General features: G+C 34.2%; 2 protein-coding genes, 1 long non-coding RNA gene and 2 pseudogenes across 14 annotated transcripts; 3 read left to right on the top strand and 2 right to left on the bottom strand.

Moving 5' to 3' along the window:
* Nucleotides 1–1,381: 1,381 nt before the first annotated feature.
* LOC131644719 (uncharacterized) lies at nt 1,382–4,093 on the top strand. Of its 9 annotated transcripts, none has more exons than XR_009296618.1 (8): nt 1,382–1,774; nt 1,856–2,150; nt 2,240–2,406; nt 2,508–2,652; nt 2,763–2,879; nt 3,023–3,153; nt 3,435–3,534; nt 3,627–4,093. It is a non-coding gene; the product is annotated as an uncharacterized LOC131644719 (long non-coding RNA). The 9 variants fall into 9 exon arrangements; XR_009296617.1 differs by having other exon boundaries at nt 2,508–2,664; XR_009296616.1 differs by having other exon boundaries at nt 2,508–2,664; nt 2,763–3,153.
* A 673-nt stretch (nt 4,094–4,766) lies between these two features.
* LOC131644718 (uncharacterized) lies at nt 4,767–7,534 on the bottom strand. 4 transcript variants are annotated; one of them, XM_058915279.1, is made up of 5 exons: nt 7,229–7,534; nt 7,102–7,164; nt 6,913–6,987; nt 6,114–6,167; nt 4,767–5,887 (listed from the first exon to the last, which is right to left on the bottom strand). In XM_058915279.1, the coding sequence occupies exon 5, from the start codon at nt 5,880–5,882 to the stop codon at nt 4,962–4,964; it is 921 nt and encodes a 306-aa protein (XP_058771262.1). In that variant the 5' UTR covers nt 5,883–5,887; nt 6,114–6,167; nt 6,913–6,987; nt 7,102–7,164; nt 7,229–7,534; the 3' UTR covers nt 4,767–4,961. The 4 variants fall into 4 exon arrangements, with proteins under 4 accessions (XP_058771262.1, XP_058771261.1, XP_058771260.1 ...); XM_058915278.1 differs by having other exon boundaries at nt 4,769–5,998; XM_058915280.1 differs by having other exon boundaries at nt 4,773–5,685; nt 5,786–6,167; nt 7,229–7,532.
* Nucleotides 7,535–12,616: 5,082 nt separating this feature from the next.
* Nucleotides 12,617–13,126, top strand: LOC131660549 (replication factor C subunit 3-like). The gene is made up of 3 exons (XM_058929804.1): nt 12,617–12,766; nt 12,853–12,916; nt 13,000–13,126. Exons 1-3 carry the CDS (start codon nt 12,646–12,648, stop codon nt 13,124–13,126), a joined length of 312 nt encoding a protein of 103 aa, XP_058785787.1. The 5' UTR covers nt 12,617–12,645.
* Nucleotides 13,127–13,168: 42 nt separating this feature from the next.
* LOC131660538 (uncharacterized) lies at nt 13,169–14,844 on the top strand (annotated as a pseudogene).
* Nucleotides 14,845–15,679: 835 nt separating this feature from the next.
* On the bottom strand, nt 15,680–18,853 carry LOC131660532 (oligopeptide transporter 4-like; annotated as a pseudogene).
* Nucleotides 18,854–22,641: the final 3,788 nt, after the last annotated feature.

Here is a 22,641-nt window from a genome sequence, read left to right as displayed (position 1 = left end):
TCATATCACAACACCTAGATCTAAAATCTTGTAATTTATTCGGTTTCATGTAACAAGATAGACAAATAGAATTAGTCATAGAACTTTGATGTATGTAATAGAGTAATTAATTAAAAGAAATTATATTGACCAACAATGATATTGATGTTGTCTCTAAGGAGGTAAGCCAATTCGCGCCCATAACCAACATTTGCTTCATTGTTACTCATTATTCGAAATGAAATAGAATTACTCATTCTTTGAAATGAAATAGAATAAAGGCTAAATGACTTCTACACTTGTTATTATAGCGAATTTTGGTTTACGCCCCCTCGTAATATTGTGCATTAGAATCTTTATAGGTGACTTTTTTTTATATTATTCATTTATTTTAATTATGATTTAGCATTTTATTTATTATTATTTTAAGTTTATAAAATTTAATAAATTGTTTTTTTCCCAAAATTTTGCAACCAATGGGTTTAAAACCCATGTCCTCAATATTATAAGCAAAAGAGTGTTACCACTAGGCCAATTAGTTTATTTTGTTTAGTGTTAGAACAAAAATAATATATTACATATATTCTCACTGAGTTTTACTATCCCCTCAATATATATTATATATTATGTTAACAGTATGTTAAATATATATACTATGTTAACAGTAGGTATTATATTATATATAGTATATTAAAACGAAGTATATATATTACGTATATAAAAAATCGTTAGAAGTAAATATTATATATATATATATATATATATAAACGTTACCATATATATTAGCAGAAAAAATGTATACCTCTTATAATGAATGGGTGTTTAAATGAATGTATGTTATTTAAAATATTTTGAAAAATAATTTCAAATTAAAAAATATTTTTAAATTACAAAGAATATCATTTATAATTTATGTGTTTAAATGAATATATGTTATTCAAAATGAATTTTAATGTTATTAAAAATTAATTAAAATTATAACTTATATATTTAAACATGAATATATGTTATTCAAAAAATAAATATAATTTCAGTTTTCATATATAATATACCATTTCAGGGTATATATATTCAAATATATGTAATATATCATTCCATTGAAAATATATATAATATATCATTTCAGTTCTAACACCAAACATAATAGGGAAATTCTACGGTGCATTCGCCCATTTGACTTCAGTGGTGAAGTCACTGCCTGACCAATCAGAATTAAGCCCTAAGCCCTAATAGTGCCACAGTGGACTGAAGCATTAAATGACCCTTATTCATACTTACTGTGGTAATTTTATAGTTTGTATATTGCAACTTAGTCCCTAACATATTAATATTGTTTTTAAAATTTAATATTTATTAAAAGATCAATTAAAATAAAATAAATTATATCCATATCTTTCTCACTTCATCATCACCATATTCACGTTCTCCTTTCATTGAAACACATAAACCCCCCTCCCTAAAGAACCCTAATCCCTAATCGCCATTTTTAATTTGTACTTTCATCTCACAACGTAATCGTCGAATTCCACATCCACCGTCAACTATTCCTCACAACCCCGAAGCACGTCCACACTCTGATTCCACCACCTCATCACAACCTGAACCGCCACCACCTTTCGATTCCGCCACCAATCTATCATTTCCCGAACCAGCGCCACCGTCCCATTCCACCACACTATCTGAACCACATCCACCACCTCCGTTGTTCCATTCCTCAGATACTCAACTTGGAGTTCTGCTCCTTGCCATGAATTTTACCTCTAAGCTCTCAACGATGGTTTCCACACTCGCAAAGGTTTGTTTCGTCTATTGAAATTCATCTGTTTTTATTTGATTTTAAAATTGAATGATAAAATATGCTTTTGTTCTAGTCCAGCACTTTTTGCAGCTCTGTTGTGCCTTGTGTGGTTCTGCTTCGTTGTGGTCGGTATTTCGCAATCATAACGTCGCAAATGTCACAGTCTGAAAGCAGTTGTATCTTTGATTTTGGATGGAGATAAGGTTATTACTCTTACAAATGGAGTTGGGTCTATTTCTAAAATCATGTTCACTGATAATTCTGGATGGATAAGAAACAAAAGTTCAGTTTGGGAAAGCTATGAAAAATTGAGAGATTATAAAGGAAGGTAGAAGTCAGGCTTTAATTAGGGTCAAAGATGTCATAGGAGAATGTGAGTTTTATTAATTGTTCACTTCTGTTTTCTGTTGTTGTCATGTTTTGCTTTTGTTTTTAACATGTCTTTTGGTTTGGTCTTTGAAGCTTACAAGAAACACTATCCTCCATACTTGAAGTTGAAGGATGATGTGTGGCGTTTGAAGAAAATAGCTAAAAATGAACCGTTCCACAAGCGACTCCATGACAACGAAGTTCATAATGTTAAGGATATGTTGAGGTTACTCATAACCAATGAATCTTCACTACGTGAGGTAAATGATTGTTTACTCTACTTCATGAGATGAGATAAAAATAGTTAAATCTTCGCGTATAATTTGAAACGCTAATTGAATGTTTTTCTGTTGAGATGTAGAAATTTGAAAAAATTCAGAAGAAGTGCTGGTTAGCGATTGTTGAACATGCCTGATCGCGTGTTGTAGATGATTACATGCTTTACAGCTATGAGATGATTGGACAACCAGTACTGCTGCTGTCCAATGTGATCTATGAACTTGTTGGTGTGACATTTGGTGAACAAAATGATGGATAGATGATTTTTTCCATACCGGCTGTTTACAAATGCATTATAACACCTTGTGATTATTATTGTTATTAATTACCGTTGTAGATGCGATTTTCTCCGGAGATTGACGAGGTATCGTGCTCCTCCATTTACTCTTGCGTTCTAGGTTTGCGGCAACGTGTGCATTGGCATGCATCACATTGCTCATCGATATCGATCTTGGTAATTGTTATAGATCTTGATTTCTATATTTCTAGATTTATAATGATAGATAAGTTGCAAATTTTCTTTTATATTATCTCTGGTAGGTAACTCCACATATTCAACCGTTGTTAGATTGGACTCAATTCAATGATATGTTGCAGGTAACAATAATACAAACATTGAACTCATTTGGACCTTTGAGTTAAATTTTCTATTCTATGTTTCTTTACTGGAGGTACCCTCAAAGACGTCGCATCGTATCGGCTAAAACCTATGGTTTTAGGTCTTGAAGGTAAAACCTGTTATACGAAAGAAACTTTTAGAATCTTTTGAACTATTATACACAGAACAATTATTTCTTGAGATGTGGTGAAAATAATATGTCTATATTAATGTTCTGTTATATAGGCATGAAATAATGTTTTGCTGTACATTAATAGTTTGTCCCAATTATTCAGACCAACAACAGCAAAAAAATTCCAATTATGATATTAGGAAGAGCCAGATGAGTAACATTGTGCATATTTTCCTTAACTTTGCAGCTTCTTCTTATACATTTGAATTTGTTTTCAGCTTCCAAAATCAAGCCAAAACCTTGGAATAGAAATGTCATCTCAAGAATCAAGTCTACACGTGAATTTCGATCACGTCAAGGTTGCTGTCACCGAGTTCGGTATGATCCTTATTTTTCTTAATTCAGACATATAGTTTCCAATCACATTATGACGGATGAGGAACTTATGTTTTCTCTATTACTGTCAAAAGGTAGGGGATTTAATTACAGTTACTACCAGCCCCTGCACTTAGCGATACTAAACGGAGATTGGGAATCTACAAAGGCTTTCATTGATAACGATCCAACCGCACTGACAGCAAAGGTTACGATACTTGGCAGGAATACACTTTATTTTGCAGCTGTAGGAGTTTTATCAGATTATAGACTGAAATACACAAGGGTCTTTGCAAACATATGCGACACTGGCATTTCTGAAAAACAAAGGTTTTTCTCTTAGTTTTTTGTGAGAATTGCGTATGCAAACTGTAATCTAATTCGACCGTTATTGGAATTGTAAACTTCATGGCAGTCCATTTCAGTACTGTGAAATGTTCATGCCTTTATCTTACAGGAAAGACAAACTGCACGAGAAGGTACCAATGAACCATGTGCTTTCCGGATTTTAGTGTGAATTTCTTTATAATTTACCAATTGAAGTTGAATCAGTTGTGTCTTAGTCTGCTCTTATCTTGAAACTACACTGTCAGAGTTGTGGAATGAAGTGGTATTAGTAGCTTGAAGTCTGAACGTGTTTGTCCTGCTTGTATTTTGTAGAATAGTTGACAACCTTTGCAAAATAGCAACCTGCCAATCTTTGATGACAATCTGATGTAATATTTTATTTGATTGTTACTAGAAATTGTACCAAAATAGTTCTCTCTTGAGTTGAAGAAGGTGCCGGTCTTTTCTGCTGTTAAGAAATGTGGTATTGACATTGTGTGATTTCAATTGAAGAAATATATTTATCATTGTCTATCCTTCCAGAATTGCTCTTATATCATAAATTAAAATAAAATGTTTCATCAAAAAATAATGAATCAATTAAATGTCATGTAGCTTAGCTCATGGCAATGCCAATCAAGAAATTCACATGATAATACAAGCAATTCAAACCAAAACTATGGCAGTGGAAATTAAGATGATTAAAGTAAAGAGTTTTGCTCAAACACGATGGTTTTATGGTAAGATTATTTTGTGATGGCCAATTTGTGATTGGTAGAAGTTTCCACTAGGTAGATAATTTGGGTTGGTTAAAATTACAAACTATATGTAAATACCATCATTACTTCAATTTTTTTAGGGACTAGAGTAGACTTTAACTAATTTGGACTTTGTTTATGAGACAAACTAACTTGGATAGAAAGGATAAAACGCTATACTGTAATGTAGTAATGTGTAGCACTGGTACTAGTCAACATAAACATAAGTAAATAACATAACGATCTTATACATTGTAATTTTTAATAGTTTAACATTAACGACTAAGAAGTCAAACACAATTCAAAATATGACAGTTACGATTAATCAATATAATAGTTTAACATTCACTTAAAATATCTTCTCAAAATATGTAGTTCGCTTTCTTCTTCCACACCAACTAGAGATCGAAATTGACTATTCACCGAAACCAGAGAATTTTTAATATCAGCTTCTCTCTTTTTAAGTGAAGAAGTCCTTGCATCCCTCTGACTCCATGTTTGATGAAGTTTGTCAAGTTGTGCTCTACAAGCTTCTTCTTGAGATGCAAGTTCCTCTGCCTCTTCCCATGAAAGATGATCTCTGCTCTTAACTGCAGCTTCTTCAAGAGCCAACTGCTGCTCAGTAATAAGACCAACCTTAACAAAATAATTCTGCTCAAGTTCAAACAGTGATGCTCTCTCCATTTCAACCTCCACAACCTGTTCCAGTGCAGTTTCTATAGACCCTCGAACTTGTGAGATCAACCCAAATGCATCCATAACTTCTGATTTTAATGAAACTGCTGATTGTATCACATCGGGCAGAACAACTTCAGTCATTTGACTAATCAATCCCTTACAGGACATCAAAATGGTTTTGAAAATGGAAACCCAATTACTTTCAGAAGAAAACTTGGAATTATCGTTGTTTGTATCAATAGAATGGATATCATTTCCAATAAAATGCCGTAGATCATTGACAAACTCTGTCAGGAGATTACATTTTTCTACTTGTTCTTCAAACCAAGCAAAAATAGTTCCAGAATCATTCCGCAGCATATTGTATTGATTTCTTCCTCCAGACAAATCACTATATATATTGAGTATTCTATTTTTAACGTCATTATAAAATGAACTTAAAGCAATATTTAGAATTGTTAGTACTTTCTCCCTCTCCTCCTCTAGCTCACCTAAGAGTATAGTACTGTTTTTCCCATGATATCTTGATTGAAGAGAAGACATTCCACCTTCCCTTTTCAAAAGATCAATGGACTGCATGAATTTCATGAAAGCTGACAAAAGATGATCCTTAGTTATTGATTTTGATTCTAAGCAAATAGAACTTTCTATTTCAGTACACTCTTTTTTCCAATTTTTCTATTTCCATAGCATACTTCTCTACTCTAAAACAAAGATCATCATGTCAATTCAAATAAAGAAATAATTGATCTGAGAAAAATCTAACCAAAGTTGTGATCTAAATGAAGCCAAAATTCAGGGTATTTATTTAATCATTACCTCAAGTACAGATTCAACAGCTGGCAGGCTAGTCAGTAACTAATCATGGTGTTCCTGCTCATATTATGGAAAGAAAAAAAATCTATTAATAATGTTTTATATATCATGAAAGTATAAGAAAATATATAAACACTGAGATAGGTTGAATTACAACAATTATCCCACCCAGGATTTGCTAATTGAAGGTTACTACTACAGACAAAGAATTCAAATATGAAAATACATGCATATTTATGGTAAACACATCATGCAAATTCTAAAAAACCATCTCATACATGGATAACCTACATTAACTAATGAATCACAAACATGCATATGGATGCACCTATTTCTCTTTAGCACTCAAATATACTGTATTTCAATTATGTACACATTTGCTTTTGTGTTTGCTTCACTCGCTTTGTGCTATAGTCTTATTCTCATAGGCATATAAATGCTACCGCATGGTCACACCAAATAAAACATGACTTTTCAAACACACTGAAAGCAGCTCATCTAACTATGTCATGCCACATGCAGACATCTTTAAGTAGAAGGCATATAAATATTTTTTAGTTCAGAAGTACATTCCTTAAAGGAAAAATGACAATATTCTTGCACGGGATTTCAAAAGATGATGTCAATATTGTAGTATATTATATGAACCAAACAAATATAATAAGGGACATATCAATATTCTTAGGTTGAAGAGTGTCTGTCAAGTCAACATTATAAACATGCTAGGTGAAATTTGAGCAGATACTCAGCAATTAATAATACTTCCAAGATTATAAATATAGACTTATATAAGAATGCCAACCTCGGTAAGTTCTGGTTATATTCCATTGTGAAAAAGTACCTATGTCAGCTTTCGTCTTTTCAAGAAAAAAATCCACTGAAAAATGCAATGACAATACATGAAAATGGAAGTAAGATTAAGAACAGGGTAATATAACAACAAGTTAAGAAGTGAGAAGCACGAGTGGTGAATTGGAGAAGAAAGATATACCTTAACTATATCAAACATGTCATCAACTATCAAAGTATCTCCTCTATAATATGCATCTCTTGCCTATTACCAAACACCACCATGTTAAAAACACCTCAAAAATCAGAAGCAAAGTTATAGAAATTACCTGAGAAAAAAGAGCTTCAAGGGTCTCTTGGGTGGCGGTTTGAGGAGGAGTGACATATATACAAGATGGACCATGAGGACGATCGTCGCAGGTTACAAAGATCGGAAGAGAGAATGAAGAAGATGAAGGGATTTGAGCTCCAATAACTTCTTCATTGTTAGATCCCTAATGTCTCTTCCTCTTCCACGTGGTCCGTATTACAATAATTTTGGGATAATACGAGTAAGATAAAGAGGAATCAAAATGAGAAAATTGGGAGAGGAAATATTGTGTGGGAAAATGAAATTTTATAGAGGGAAAGGGAAATTTTGGAGGAACCCTTTGAAAAAGAGAGACGGATTTAAATTTTGGATTTTGTTGTAGGTTAAAATATTTTAAATAATAATTTAAAATTATTTTTCTTTGGAAGAGTGTAGATTGTAATTTTACTGGTAGAAACTTTTTGACCATTATTATCAGCATTAATTAACTTTTTTTCTTTATTTTTTATATAAAATATATAATTTTTGTTTTCATTTTTATTTTAAAAAAATTGAATATTTTTTAAATACTAATTTCATAGAAAGGATAAAGGAAAACATTAATATTAATAATAATAATAATAATAATAATAATAATAATAATAATAACTATCTTTCACGGTTCAGAAATAGTTGACCATCATCTATTGACTTTCTTACATGGTGCACACATATTTGACTGTCGTCAATGCAATTCTAACTTGGTTCACACATAGTTGACTATCATCAATGCATCTCTGATCTGGTTCACCATCATCTATTGACTGTCTTCCATTGTTCGCACATAATTGACCATCATCTATGTATCTCTGACATAGTTCACACATAGTTTACCATCATCTCTTGACTATCTTCCAATGTTCACACATAGTTACCATCATATATGCATCTCTGACACAATGTGAGATGGTTAATTGTGTGTGAACTATGTTAGGGATGGTTAACTATGCGTGAACAATGTCATACATCCAACAGATGATAGTTAACTATGTGTGAACCATGTTACAGATAGATAGATGATGGTCGATTATGTGTGAACCATGTCAGAAAGTCAACTGATGACGTCGAACTATATATGGTGGTTAACCATGTGTGAACTATGTCAGAGATGAATAGATGATAGTCAACTATGTGTGAACCATGAAAGATAGTGAATAAAAGATGGTTAACTATATGTGAACTATGTTATAGATAGTTAAAATATGATGGTTAACTATGTGTTAACCATGTCAAAGATTCATAAATGATGGTCAAATATGTGTGCATCATGTAACACAGTCAATAAAAGATGGTTAACTATGTGTGAACCATGTCAGATATTCATAAATGATGGTCAAATACGTGTGCACCATGTAAGACTGTCAACAGAAGATGGTAAACTGTGTTTGGACTATGTCAGAAATGCATAGATGATGGTCAACTATGTGTGAATAATGGAAGATAGTCAATAGAAGATGGTCAACTATATGTGAAATATGTTAGAGACGCATATATGATGGTTGAATATGTGTGCACCATGTCAGACAATCAATAGAAGATGGTCATCTATGTGTGAACCGTGTCTGAAACGCATTGATGATAGTCAACTATGTGTGAACCATGGAATATAGTCAATAGATGATGGTCAACTATGTGTGAATTATGTATGAGATACGTAGATGATGATCAACTATGTGTGAATTATGTATGAGATACATAGATGATGATCAACTATGTGTGAACCATGGAAGATATGTAATAAACGATAGTCAACTATGTGTGAATTATGTCAGTGATGCACAAATAATGGTCAACTATGTGTGAACTATGGAAGATAGTCAATAGAAGATGGTCAACTATGTGTGAATTATGTCTGATTATGTGCGAACTATGTCAGTGATGCACTGATGATGTTCAACTATATGTGAACCATGTCACGGAGTCAACTGATGATGTCCAACTATGTGTGAACCATGTTATAAATGGATATGAGATGGTCGACCATGTGTGAACCATGTCAGAGAGTCAATTGATGATGGTGGACCATGTGTGAACCATATTAGGGAGTAAGCAAATGATGTTCGACTATGTGTGAACTATGTCAGGAAGTCAATTGATGATGACCGACTATGTGTGAACCATGTTATATCTGGATAGAAGATGGCCGACTATGTGTGAGCCATGTTACAAATGGACATGAGATGGTCAACTATGTGTGAACCATGTCAAAGAGTCAACTGATGATGGTCAACTGTGTGTGAACCATGTCAAAAAGTCAATTGATGATGGTCGACCATGTGTGAACCATGTTAAGGAGTCAACAGATGATGTTCGACTATGTGTGAACCATGCCAGGGATGCACTGATGATGTTCGACTATGTGTGAACCATGTCAGGGAGTCAATTGATGATGTCCGACTATGTGTGAACCATGTCAGGGAGTCAACTGATGATGGTCGACTATGTGTGAACCATGAGGGAGTCAACTGATGATGTCCGACTATGAGAAAACCATGTTATAGATGGATAAGAGATGGTCGACTATGTGTGACCATGTTACAGATGGATAAGAGATGGTCACGTATGTGAGAACCATGTCAGGGAGTCAAATGATGATGGTCAACTATGTGTGAACCATGAGGGAGTCAACTGATGATGTCCGACTATGAGAAAACCATGTTATAGACGGATAAGAGATGGTCGACTATGTGTGACCATGTTACAGATGGATAAGAGATGGTCACGTATGTGAGAACCATGTCAGGGAGTCAAATGATGATGGATAAGAGATGGTCGACTATGTGTGAACCATGTTACAGATGGAAAGGAGATGGTCAACTATGTGTGAACCATGTCAGGGAGTCAATTGAGGATGTACGACTATGTGTGAATCATATCAAGGATGGACTGATGATGGTCGATTATGTGCGAACTATGTCAGGGATGCACTGATGATGTTCGACGATGTGTGAACCATGTCACAGAGTCAACTGATGATCTCCGACTATGTGTGAACCATGTTATAGATGGATGTGAGATGGTCGACCATGTGTGAACCATGTCAGAAAGTCAATTGATGATGGTGGACCATGTGTGAACCATGTCAGGGAGTAAACAAATGATGTTCGACTATGTGTGAACTACGTAAGGAAGTCAACTGATGATAACCGACTATGTGTGAACCATGTTATATATGGATAGAAGATGGCCGACTATGTGTGAGCCATGTTACAAATGGATATGAGATGGTCAACTATGTGTGAACCATGGCAAGGAGTCAACTGATGATGGTCAATTGTGTGTGAACCATGTCAGAAAGTCAATTGATGATGGTCGACCATGTGTGAACCATGTTAAGGAGTCAACAGATGATGTTCGACTATGTGTGAACCATGTCAGGGATGCACTGATGATGTTCGACTATGTGTGAACCATGTCAGGGATGCACTGGTGATGTTCGACTATATGTGAGCAATGTCAGGGAGTCAACTGATGATGACCCACCATGTGTGAACCATGTTAGGGATGGATAGGAGATGGTCGACTATGTGTGAACCATGTTACAAATGAAAAGGAGATGGTCAACTATGTGTGAACCATGTCAGGGAGTCAACTGAGGATGTACGACTATGTGTGAACCATATCAAGGATGGACTGATTATGGTCGATTATGTGTGAACTATGTCAGGGATGCACTGACGATGTTCGACTATGTGTGAACCATGTCACGGAGTCAACTGATGATGTCCGACTATGTGTGAACCATGTTATAGATGGATATGAGATGACAGCCAATTATGTGTGAACTATGTTAGTCAGTAGACGACAACCAATTATGTGTGAACTATGTTACAGATTCAACTCATGATAGTCAATAGACGACAATCAATTATGAGTGAACCATGGAATATATGCATCACGTTGGAGGTCAATTATGTGTGAATTATGTCAGAGATGTGTGAACTATGTGTGAATTATGTCACAGATGTGTGAAATATGTGTGAATTATGTCAGAGATGCATAGATGGTGATCAACTATGTGTGAACTATGTTAGAAATGTATTGATGATGGTCAACTATGTGTGAACCATGCCAGGAATGCATTGACGATGGTCAACTATGTGTGAACCATGGAAAATAGTCAGTTGATGATGGTGAACCATGTCAGAGATGCATTATTGTGTAATAGTTATGCAATAGATGATACTCATCTATTTGTCAAAGAATAGATGATACTCATATATGTCTCAAACAATAGACGATACTCATCTATGTGTCAAAGAATAAATGATACTCATCTATATTAATCATTAACAAATCGATAAAAACAATTTAAAATATACTTCAAAATAATCGAAATATGTTTTATCATTTTTGAATTATTTTACTTAATAAAAATTGACTATACAAATATATTTCAAAAAATTCATCAATTTGAGCGCTAACTTTTCCCTCTATTAATTTTCACCAAAAATTTCCCAATTGTATGTTCCCTCCATTAATTTTCACTAAAAATTCTGCAATTGTATCGTTCCCTCTATTACACTAAAACCTTAAACAAAATTGAGCGTCTCTTTTTGTTATTCCTCTCAAAATGTTGGCTAGCCATCTCTATCTCATCTTCATTGTTTGCGATTGTCGACTGTGACTTTTCAATGGAGGCCACGGCCGCCGCAGCCGCTGCTCGCGGCGTTTCTCTTCAGTTGCAGACTCCGCCGAGGAAAGAATGGCGCGTTGTTTCTGAACATCATCATTCCGCCAGAAACCCCGACGGCGAGGTATGGATTTGACGTCGAAACACTTCACATTGTTTTTCTAGTGTTGTTTGGAGTGTCAGAGAAATGAACGTTTTTCAAATTTAGATACTTTATTTCTTAGGTTTTCTGGGTGATTTTTTGGACATTGATTTGGGATTAGGGTTGATAAGATAGCGGCTGATATTTGTGACTCGACCCTTTATTCAAGCTCAATGTAAGCCTGGTCATTCACGCGAAAATTTGTCAGTTAATGTTCAAGTATTCTGCAAGTGTTGAAACTGGGTTGTTTGCCTAAGTGAAGAAAGTTTCATTGAAGTTTTGGTTAGAACTGTGGTGAATCACTAATGACATTGTATGCTTCTGAATCCATTTTTTTTCTTGCATTTTGTCTGATTGCTTGAGTGCAGTTTTGAAGTGATTTTCTACACGGTTTATTAACTGATGCAACACCGATTTTGTTTTGCAAAATTGAAGAGGGTTCGCAACTGATTTTCTTGTTTGGAAATGGATTTGAATGAAGTCTTGCTGAAAGTCCGGTTGATGGCATATGAAAAGAATTAGCTAAAGCTTACTTGAATTATTATATCTTGTATTTTGTTTCTTTTGATCAGTCAATCCTTGCTGACATTCTTTTGCTTTGATATTTTTGCAGTCAACACACATGGCCTCTCAGCAGATAACAGAAGAAGCTGTTTGCCTTTGCACTGGAAATCCATTGCCCAAAGACATTGAGCAAATATCTTACTGGCTTCTAAATGAACAATATTCAGAGAGCTTTAAAAGTATTCAGGATTGTTTAAAACCCTTTATAAATGTATTCAGTCTCTATAACCATTTTATAATTCTTATTTGCATTATTTTCTAATAGGAACTAATGATATGAAAACAAGGAAAGGACTGGCCCTTGTTGATATTGTAAGAGAAGTGACAATGTGAGTATTGTATATCATGGCACTAATGTCCAACTTCCTGGTAATTCATTTTATTGATCTTAGTTAGACTATTGTTGTCACAGGTTTGTATTTAAGATTAAGATACCTCCAGCTGTTCGAGTGCAATTGGTGAATGATTTGGCTGACATAGAGTATGTGTTGCTGCTGCCTACTTTTTTATGCAGTCTTGGAAATTTATTTTTCCACTGATATCAGTTAGCTATGCTCTGAATTGTTCGATGAAATTCAAATATGTTACATCAGTTAGCTATACTCTTTTATAACCTCTGTTTCCCTCCATTACAGAGTTATTAGGATCAAGGAGAGAAGGTTGAATTTCAGGGCCCTTAATATCTTAAATGAACAATTCGAGAAAGAGGGAAACCTAGAAAGACTATAAGAGAAGTTATTAAAAAAGATCTCGAGATTTATGATTTTGATAGAAGCATGATCTTTGATGGAATATTAGGCGAACATTGATTCATGTAACCGACCCCACCTAAGGAGATAAGGCGTTGTTTTTTTTGGGTAAGCATAACGCGTTATTGTTGTTTGCATCTTTTCATTGCAGTTTGTCTCATATTCTGAAAATGTTGTCCATCAAAGATTTGCTAAAAACCAGAGTACTGTCTAAAAGGCGGTGCGAGCTTTGGACTTTAAGGAGAGATCTCCATTTTGATATCTTCAGTGTGCTTGGAAGCAGTCAGAAGGAACTACTACAAAAGCAGTATCTCATTGATGTCCTTAGTAATTCGATTATAGAACCTGGGTTTTTGTTCTTTAATGTTCCACCGGTGGAGAGACTCATCGATTTGGATACGAGTAGAGGCAAGTTTGTTGAATGAGTAGATCAATTTGTCAAGAAGTTTCAAGGAAAAGTTATCGATTCATTCCTAGTGAACTTCTGTTTAGATGATAAACAAAGCAACACTGTTGATCAATGGATAAGCTTTGCAGTTGCAAGGAGAGTTGGAAGAATTGATCTACTTTTTTTAGGAAGGCCTTATGCACCACCCAGTTTCACTGCTCAATGCAACCCTTATAAATTTGACTTTGCCTTATTTTTGGATACCAGTGCTTCAGCTCTGAACCATTTTCTTCTTGAAAACTGTCTTATTTGCCATCCCATCAATTGTGACTTTATGCCATTACAAAACTTGAGATCTCTATGGCTTGAAGAAGTAAAGCTGGATGAATCTTTCATTAAAAGTCTATCATGTAACTGTCCACAGCTTGGAGAAATTTGTTTACTTATCTGTGAGTTCAATTCATCAATGCCGGCGATAGTAAGTTCATCCCTATGTCATCTCAAGGTCAGAGGGTGCTATTTCGTATCCAACCATAACTACAATCGGGGATTAAACTTGATTTCACTAGATTGTCTTAAACTCACTTCTTCCGAGGACGGTTTGGATACCTTGAACTTTAATACTCCTATGCTGAAGAACACCGAATTCTCCATTTTGTTGAAACAAGAGCTTAATACATTTATTGCTCTCTCTGCAACTCTTTTTCCTGAACTTGAGACTATGCATGTGACCACATTTTCGATGGTTAGTCATAAAGTGTTTGAATGAGTTATATTGCACTTCACTAATATATTAATCTTACTTTTTGCTGAACAAATATTTTGGCAGCAAAACACAACAAGATTTACTGAATCTTTTGGGAGCCATGTACTCTGCCGTGCTTTTTCTTGGCGCAACGAATTCTTCAGCAGTGCAGCCTGTTGTTTCTATTGCAAGAACTGTCTTTTATCGAGAAAGAGCAGCAGGGTTGTATTCTGCATTACCCTATGCATTTGCTCAGGTATAAAAGTAAAGGAAGAGTGATCCTATTGACTTTTCTAATAAATTTCATTTTGTTGTATTTCATGAAGCTATACTAAAAGCAATTCATTGATAGTGCAGGTGGCAGTTGAGATGTGATGACCGTGGAACACTTTGCATTCCCCGTCTGACATGGAGGATGACATTAGTGTTTTCGTAACTTATCGGTTGGCTGTCATGATAATCGATAATGCCTCTGATATGAGTTGAGGAACAAAGCACTCACCTTAGGAGTAAACAAGCTACTGTTTAGGAGGTTGATTTCAAGGACAAAGATGTTGAAGAAGATGAAAAGGAAATAACATTCCCAATGTCTATTTTCTGTTGAGTTTCAAGGGTCTAATACTCGGCTATTGCCAACTTTACAACTTTTAGTTAGATTTTCTTCCACCAGTGTTCTTTACATATTCTTATTCCATTTTCAGTGCTATCCTGAAAATAAACATATTTAAGTCGTATTCAATTATTAATTTCTTTGACTATTATCCTTGTTCTCTTCACTTCTTATACTTGCATCCTTAATGCATATATACTTATTTTTAGTTTAAAAGTTGGATGTTTTGTCCTGCTCCAAAACCAAGAGAGCAAAATTGAATTTCACCCCTGGATTGGTGGTGTGGTTTATTTGATGTTTTCACTGATACAAATTCCCTAAAACGAGTCCTTCACTGCATGAGGAAATTGGATAGCTCAACTTCATCTAGCTAAGGGTAAAAGGAATTTAAGTATCTGATAAATAAGAAAATGCTAACATAACGACCGATATATATTAATATTTGTTCATCCGAAAAACAAATTATAAACCAAATAAAAACAGAACATAATAACACTGTTTACTGATAAAACAGTGTCTCCATAATTACAAAATGAATTTTTAATACTAGATAATGAAGTTTTGCAATTGAAAAAAAAACCATAAAAAGAAGCAATGTTATCAGAAGACAGGACAACCATCAACCTCTATACCCTTTGAGTTGGACAAGTTGCCAAAGGACAATGCTCACCAGCAGTTCCCCACCAATTCAGACTCACATTTTCCAGTCCTAGTGCAAAGTAAAGCAGCACCGCCATAAATGCCACTCCTGCATCAAGTGCTGCTGATAAAACATAGTTGTATCTCTGCCACCATTGCTTTCTGTAACAGAAGATAAAGAAGTTGAAAATGGTTCCGACTATAATCCATGCATTGTAGTTCAACGCTGTTGTTGGCGGCATCATTCCGGTTGCACCCAAGAGTACTGGAAGATTGATTAATGGAATCCATGACTGTTGTGGAAACGCCTTGTGCAATAGCCAAACTAGTATCGGTCCTATGGCACCTCCAAGGAAAAACCAGTTCAATGCTGAGTACTCTCCAAGAGTACCAAAGACCCTCTTAGGTCCTACTAAACCCCAAATAACCGATGCATCGAAGAAAACACGGTCACTTGGACATGTCCATGGACTGCCTTCGGGAAGATCTACATGACATATGTTTTTGACAGATTCTAGCAACCACCATGCTACACAAATGTTGATAGTTCCAGCAAGCATTGTCCCAATGAACTAAATAATTTTTAACACAAAAAGTACATTAGGTTAGATACCCTATAAGAAAGGTAAATGCTAGTAAAACCTTTCAAAACACAATTACAACAGCTGAATAAATAGATATACCTGCACTAAGAACATAGACCTTGGAGGAATTTTCATGTAGTCTCCGAGCTTGAAATCGCTAAGGAACGAAACAGCCTGTGCCATGCTTATGTAACCATACGTTTTGAAGCATACATTTGCAATCGGTCTTCCAGGTAAATGATACCGAATATATACTCGGCGATGATATTCAACCCCGGTGTCTGTATTCAGATTTCAGAGCATTAAGTTATTTAGTTTAAAAACAAATTCTGTTTCTTTTTAAGCAAAAGTTTCAAGATGTTAATTAACCTGGTTTGTGGTAGCAGTTATGATGCTAATTGGGAGGGTAAACATAAAAGCCAATGCTGAAGCAAAGAGAAGTCCCCACCAAGGCATCTGAATCTCATGATTTAGAAAAATGCAGATCAGTAAAGAAACAACAAGTGTCACTCCTAACAACAAATAAAACCACCAAGAAGGAATGTCTTTGTAGTTTTTCATCAATCTTGTGTGAATATCTTCTTTGCCTTCTTTAGAAGCCCGATACCGCTCCATAATCTCCCTGACAAGTGACAACACGATATCATAAACAATTACACATCTTTTAAATAGTTTGACATTGAGTAATGAGTCTAGAGCATTGTACCTTCCATGGAAACAAACAACATGTGCAATGGTGGAAGCTATAGTGGCGAATCCAAATCCATAAGTAAGAGAGAAAAACACACTTAAATGAATTCGACCTTGTTTTTGATACTTCTCTAGATCGATCTGAAATTTGTCATTAACAATAGCAGATATGTTGTATTGTTGACCATCTCCTGTGAACAAATCAGATGAGAAAATGGAAAACTTATTTGCATCATACACATCCAATACGCTATAGGAATCACAGCATAAACAATCACCGCATAGCCAACGAAAACATTGACAATGGCAAAGAAAGGTGAGATAAGAGGACTAAACAAGAAGGAAGCAACCGCAGCCCAATCAAGCGTAAGGGCACCGAATCCTAAACCGCTCATGCCTGAACCTAATTGTTGAGCTGTTACTGACTTGGAGAATACCCAACATACCCATGATATGCTTGTAAGCGTTATGAATAAGTATCCAGGGCTGATATACCATAAGAAACTACATACTAGTGCTATGAAGAAAAACTTTGCCCTCGAAAATTTGTGAGGATCTTCATCTTTCTCATGCAAAGATTTGCATACATTAAAAAAAACTTTAGTAAATTGAGCCTCTGAAAACTTAACGGCCCTGATAACTACAATTCAAAAAGCATGTATATACATATATACACATTCTGGTCTCAAATATAAGCAAAATTTGGTCTTTTTTCGACCAAATTTACGCAAATTTACTCTGAAAGCTCAATATCAAACATGAACACGGTTAAAAAATGGGTGGGAGTGTCCCATCCTTCACCTTGAGCAGCTTCATCTTTCGTCCATATTTATCGATCTCATTGTCTTCACCAACCTTGAGAATATGATTTCGTTGGCGCCGAAGAGGTCGAAGTCATGTTCATCTGTTCGCAGGTTCGCAGAGAGAGTAAACAAAAATCGAAAGTGGAAGAAGATAGAAGAACATATGATTTGAAGAATTACGGAGTATGTCCAATTTGGGAGAAGGTTGCAGAAGAAGAACATATGGATGGAATTTAGGGATTTAGGGTTTTGAAGGGAAGTTGGGAGAAGGGTGAAGGATGAAGAAGAAGAAGAAGAACGATAATATGAGTTTAAAAAAAATTGTAATAATCTAATAAAAGTTAATTTTAATTTGTAAGATATTATTAAATGAATGGGGACTTATATGCAATAATCAAAAGTTTTTTTTAAAAATGGGTCCCACAGTAAAGTTATTTTTACCATAGAGCTGATGTGGCTTAAATTAACTTAGAATTAATTAGGATTGATTAGGGCTTTAATTCTATTGGTCAATTGCAGTGACTTCACCACTGAAGTCAAATGGGCGAATGCACCGTAGAATCTCCCAACATAATAAACCAACTAACCTAATGGTAGTGCCCTTTGCATGTATTCTAGACTTCTTAAAAGTCATTCTTATCTAAGTGATCAAAAGTCCCTGCTCATTCAAAATCCTTCTTCTATTCTAGACTTCTTAAAAGTCATTCTTATCTGAGTGATCAAAAGTCCTTGCTCATTAGTCAAAAAAAAAAGTCCTTGCTCATTCAAAATCCTTTATGTTTGTGAGGTTATTATTAGACAAGATTCCAACTGATGAGCATTTAAAAAGAAAAAAAAGTTTTTATTTCCGTTCCAAATACAACATCTGTAACTGCTTCGAAGAATCTGCTCCTCATTTGTTTTTTTGATTTGTCTCTATGTTTTCCAAACTCTTGTGTTGGTTGGCCTCTATTTTGAACATTCACACATGCATTCTCAGTTGGGATGATGTCTGGAATATCTCCAACAAAGTCTAACCTGCTCAATGTAGTTTGGTCATTAATGTTGCCATTATTCATCTTTTCAATATCGTATGGATAGCTAGAAATTGTGTTGGATTCAAAGAAAGGTCCCTTCTTGTTTCGTATTCTATCACCTTCATTTTGGCTGCATGTTCCTTAGCTGGAAATGATGTAAAGGTTTCTTCACATGCAAACATTCAAGATTTTGTTGTGCTGAAATCTTTCAAAGTCAAGCATTCGGCCTCCCAAAGCCCATGGGATTTTTGAGGTGATTTGGCAGTCGCATCTTCGTAGTTGGGTTAAAATCAATTGTGATGGCGCGTCTGTAAATAATTTGGAGCTCTCTACTTGTGGTGGTATCTTCAGAGATCACAGTGGTTGTTTTCTTGGAGTTCTTTTTTAATAATTTTTTGGATGTCTCTAACTCTCTCATTGTTGAACTCCTAGATACTATGTGAGCAATAGAGTTTTCTAATGATAAGGGTTGACACAATATTTGATTGCAAACCGACTCTATTGCAGTGGTACAAGCCTTTAAGCCTCTTTTTAAAGCTCCTTGACGAATTCACATAAGATGAATTAACTATGTTAGTATCACTTTACAAATGTCTTTTGTTGTCTCTAACATTTATAGATAAGAGAATAGTTATGCAGACTCTTTTGCTAATTTAGGTCTCACTATTATAGATTTAATTCAATTTAACTCGCTACCTTTAGTTTTACGGATATATTTTGTCAAAAATTTGTTAGGTCTGTCTTTTTTAAGTTCTTTTTCTCACTGGGAGAATTTTTATACAGCCCCCTCTTTCTTTTTATCTCCTTTTTCCTTTTTAAATATTCAATCTTTTATTTTTTATTTTTTAAAATTTTTTTCTAAAACAAGTTGTGTAGGAACCCAACTTATGACTGACTTAACCCTTGAAAAGTATTTATAATGAAGAAACCTAGGAAATTTTTCTTAAGTGACATAAGCATTAGAAACTACTAAAATATAATTAAATAATTAAAGCAATTCAATACCAAAGATTTCTTTTAAATTTGTGGTTTGTTATATTTTAATAATACTAATATAATAAAATGAATATATGATTAAATTAAAATTACAATACATATGTTATTATTTAGTAATAATTTGTATATTATTATTAAATTAAAAATTAACTTTTGTACATTAAATAATTCAAACATATATTTTAAATTATTTTCTTTTCATTTATCTTTTTTCCCATTTGTTTATATATATTTTTAAATTAATAAATTTATTTAAAAATAAATTATTTTGATTTTGTCTAATAGATTTGTATTTTATTTGATGAATTAATTTTTTGAAACTTTTAAAAAATTAGAAGGACTAGATTCGTCCAAGTTTTTAAATGAATTAATTGGATCAAAAAGTAATTTTATAATTAAATATTTATAAACAATTTAAAATGTGAAAAATTAGTTTTAATGAGATCAAAAAATTTATTTTAGTTTGTTTGACTATAAATGATGAAAATTTTAGTAACTTACAAAAGTCGTATATTTAAAATTGACACTTAAGGTGGTTGATGGTCAAAATAATTAATATAATATAAAAAAGTCAAATAATGTAGAGTTCAACTGAAAAAAATTAATAAAAAATGCTTTCATTTATGACTTAAACTTGGCTAAGAAATATGCTGAGGTGTATCTCAATTATCAAATGTTTCGTTCTCTCAAAACTATGTAGGACAATTTAAAAAGGATTAACAAAACCACGTTGTAAAAGATTAATACGAATAACAACATATCAACTTTTAATGGCTAATGATAATTATTTTACAGCTTTAAATTTAAAAAAAAAATTTAAATTTATTTAAGGAAGCTTTGCTATGAGATCGTCATATTTAGAAAAATGATCGAAAATCTCAGGTAAGACTTCATAATTTTTGTTGTCCTCCGCTAATGTCGAATTATTATCATCACAGGTTTTCAAATTATCTTCCAACTGATTGACATGAACGGTGGGTTGCACTTCTAAAATACTTAACAAAGATCCAACTTGAAGTTCTTGTGGGTTTAGCAATGTATGTATTGAAATATCCCCAGTTTCCCAAAAGTTTTCTATATCCTCCATTTCTTGAGGACAAATATAATTTTCAGTTTTCAAACTATTCTCTTTGTCCTTAGATATTGGAGGACAAGATATATTTTCAAATTCTGAATTTCTCACCTTGTCATCATACTCAAGAATACTAAAAATATTTTCATCATTAAGGTTATTTCCTTTGACTTTGAGGACAAGAGGACAAGAAATGTTTTTAGATTCCGAATTATTCACTTTGTCTTCAATCATATGAAGAAATATTGAAAAGCTTTGAGAACTTGGAGCAATATTTTTCTCTTTTTCAACGTGTTTTTCTTTTCGAACCTAAACATAATAAACAATATAAAAATTCAGTTAAAATTATGTAAGAAAATTATGTAGGAATACTAATATTAGATATATGTTGGATGCATCACCCTCTTTTTATAGTTTCTCTTGTTCCTCGGTACAGAGACACTAGGGAGAAGTAAATCATCACTCATAATTTCAAGATTGCTTTCATCCTTAGCCTCGATTTCAATATTTTTATCTTCATATTTAACCTCTTCTAAGGATAATATATTTTCCTCTGACGTTGGAGGACAAGATATATATTCAGATTCAAATTTTTTTGCCTTGTCCTCAATCTTAAGAGGATATTGAAAATTCTTAGTACCAAACAGTCGAAGTCTTATCGGATGTTATGACACCCACTGAGACACAGATCAACGAATTATGCAGATAGTAAACAAAAACAATAAAGTACACAGATAATTGTTTACCCAGTTCGGTGTACAACAACACCTACTCTGGGGGCTACCAAGCCAGGGAGGAAATCCACTATAAGCAGTATTAATTCAGAGCTAAACTCCCCCGTTTACAACTCTTCACTTAAGACCTACCAAATGCAATTTCAATCTAGTGCTAGACCTGAGTCCCTACTCACTCCCCCTTAATCACAATAGTGATAACAAACAGAAAATAACAAAACAGATTGAAGACACTCTTCAAACAAATCTTGATCTTGCTTACAAGCTTCAATCAAGGGATTCAACACTCATGCTTAAAAGCTTAGAGTGACACAAATAAAATACAACTCAAAAACACCCTATTCCATTACAATCATCAAAGTGATGATTGCTTGGATTACAAGAAACACTACTCAAACACACGTGAACACAAACACAGAATTCTTCACGTAAAAACCTCTTCATCTGAAATTAGGATTTGCAATCTTCTTATAGGCAGCACTTGGGCCTTGGGCCTTCCAATCATAAATTAGGGTTAACCAAGTTAACCTAATTTCCACATAATCAGGGTGTTTATACATAAGCTGTAGACGAGATATTTTAGCACAAGACCATACAACACAATATATAGTTTCCTAAATTGTAGCCTGAGATAAATAAGGAAACATAACAGATAATCATAACAGCCACTGTGTTACCCTAGGATTTCGACTTACTAAATAAATGGGAAACTAAGGCCCAAAATTGGCAATTGGGCCTCAATTTGGTGAGAAGGCCCTAAATTGGTAATTGGGCCTCAATTAAATAATTACATTGCCATTTGGGTCGAAGTGGTTCGACCAAATAACGCTTAGTAGTCGAAGCTGTTCGACTAGAAAGATGATCAGAGGCTTCAGCGTTCGACCAAACCAAAAGGATGCAAAGACTTAAGGATTTTTGGCTGCAGAAACTGAAGTAGAAGTTAAGAGGCAGTTCCAGGCAATTTTCTGGCAGTTCTCACAGGACGCATGGAAGTCTCACAATTGAAGATCTTGCATGTCGAAGACACG

This window comes from Vicia villosa, linkage group LG1 (assembly GCF_029867415.1).
Source record: "Vicia villosa cultivar HV-30 ecotype Madison, WI linkage group LG1, Vvil1.0, whole genome shotgun sequence".
NCBI classification, from domain to species: Eukaryota; Viridiplantae; Streptophyta; class Magnoliopsida; order Fabales; family Fabaceae; genus Vicia; species Vicia villosa.
The sequence above is the reverse complement of the archived record's forward strand: the minus strand, read 5'-3'. Positions and strand labels throughout refer to the sequence as shown.

Excerpts from the sequence above, each read along its gene's own strand:
- LOC131644718 (XM_058915279.1), bottom strand. The coding sequence starts at position 5,882 with ATGAAATTCATGCAGTCCATTGATCTTTTGAAAAGGGAAGGTGGAATG.
- LOC131660549 (XM_058929804.1), top strand. The coding sequence starts at position 12,646 with ATGGCCTCTCAGCAGATAACAGAAGAAGCTGTTTGCCTTTGCACTGGA. Across the intron at positions 12,767-12,852 it reads ATATTCAGAGAGCTTTAAAA|GAACTAATGATATGAAAACA; the intron begins GTATTCAGGATT and ends ATTTTCTAATAG. Across the intron at positions 12,917-12,999 it reads ATTGTAAGAGAAGTGACAAT|GTTTGTATTTAAGATTAAGA; the intron begins GTGAGTATTGTA and ends TTGTTGTCACAG.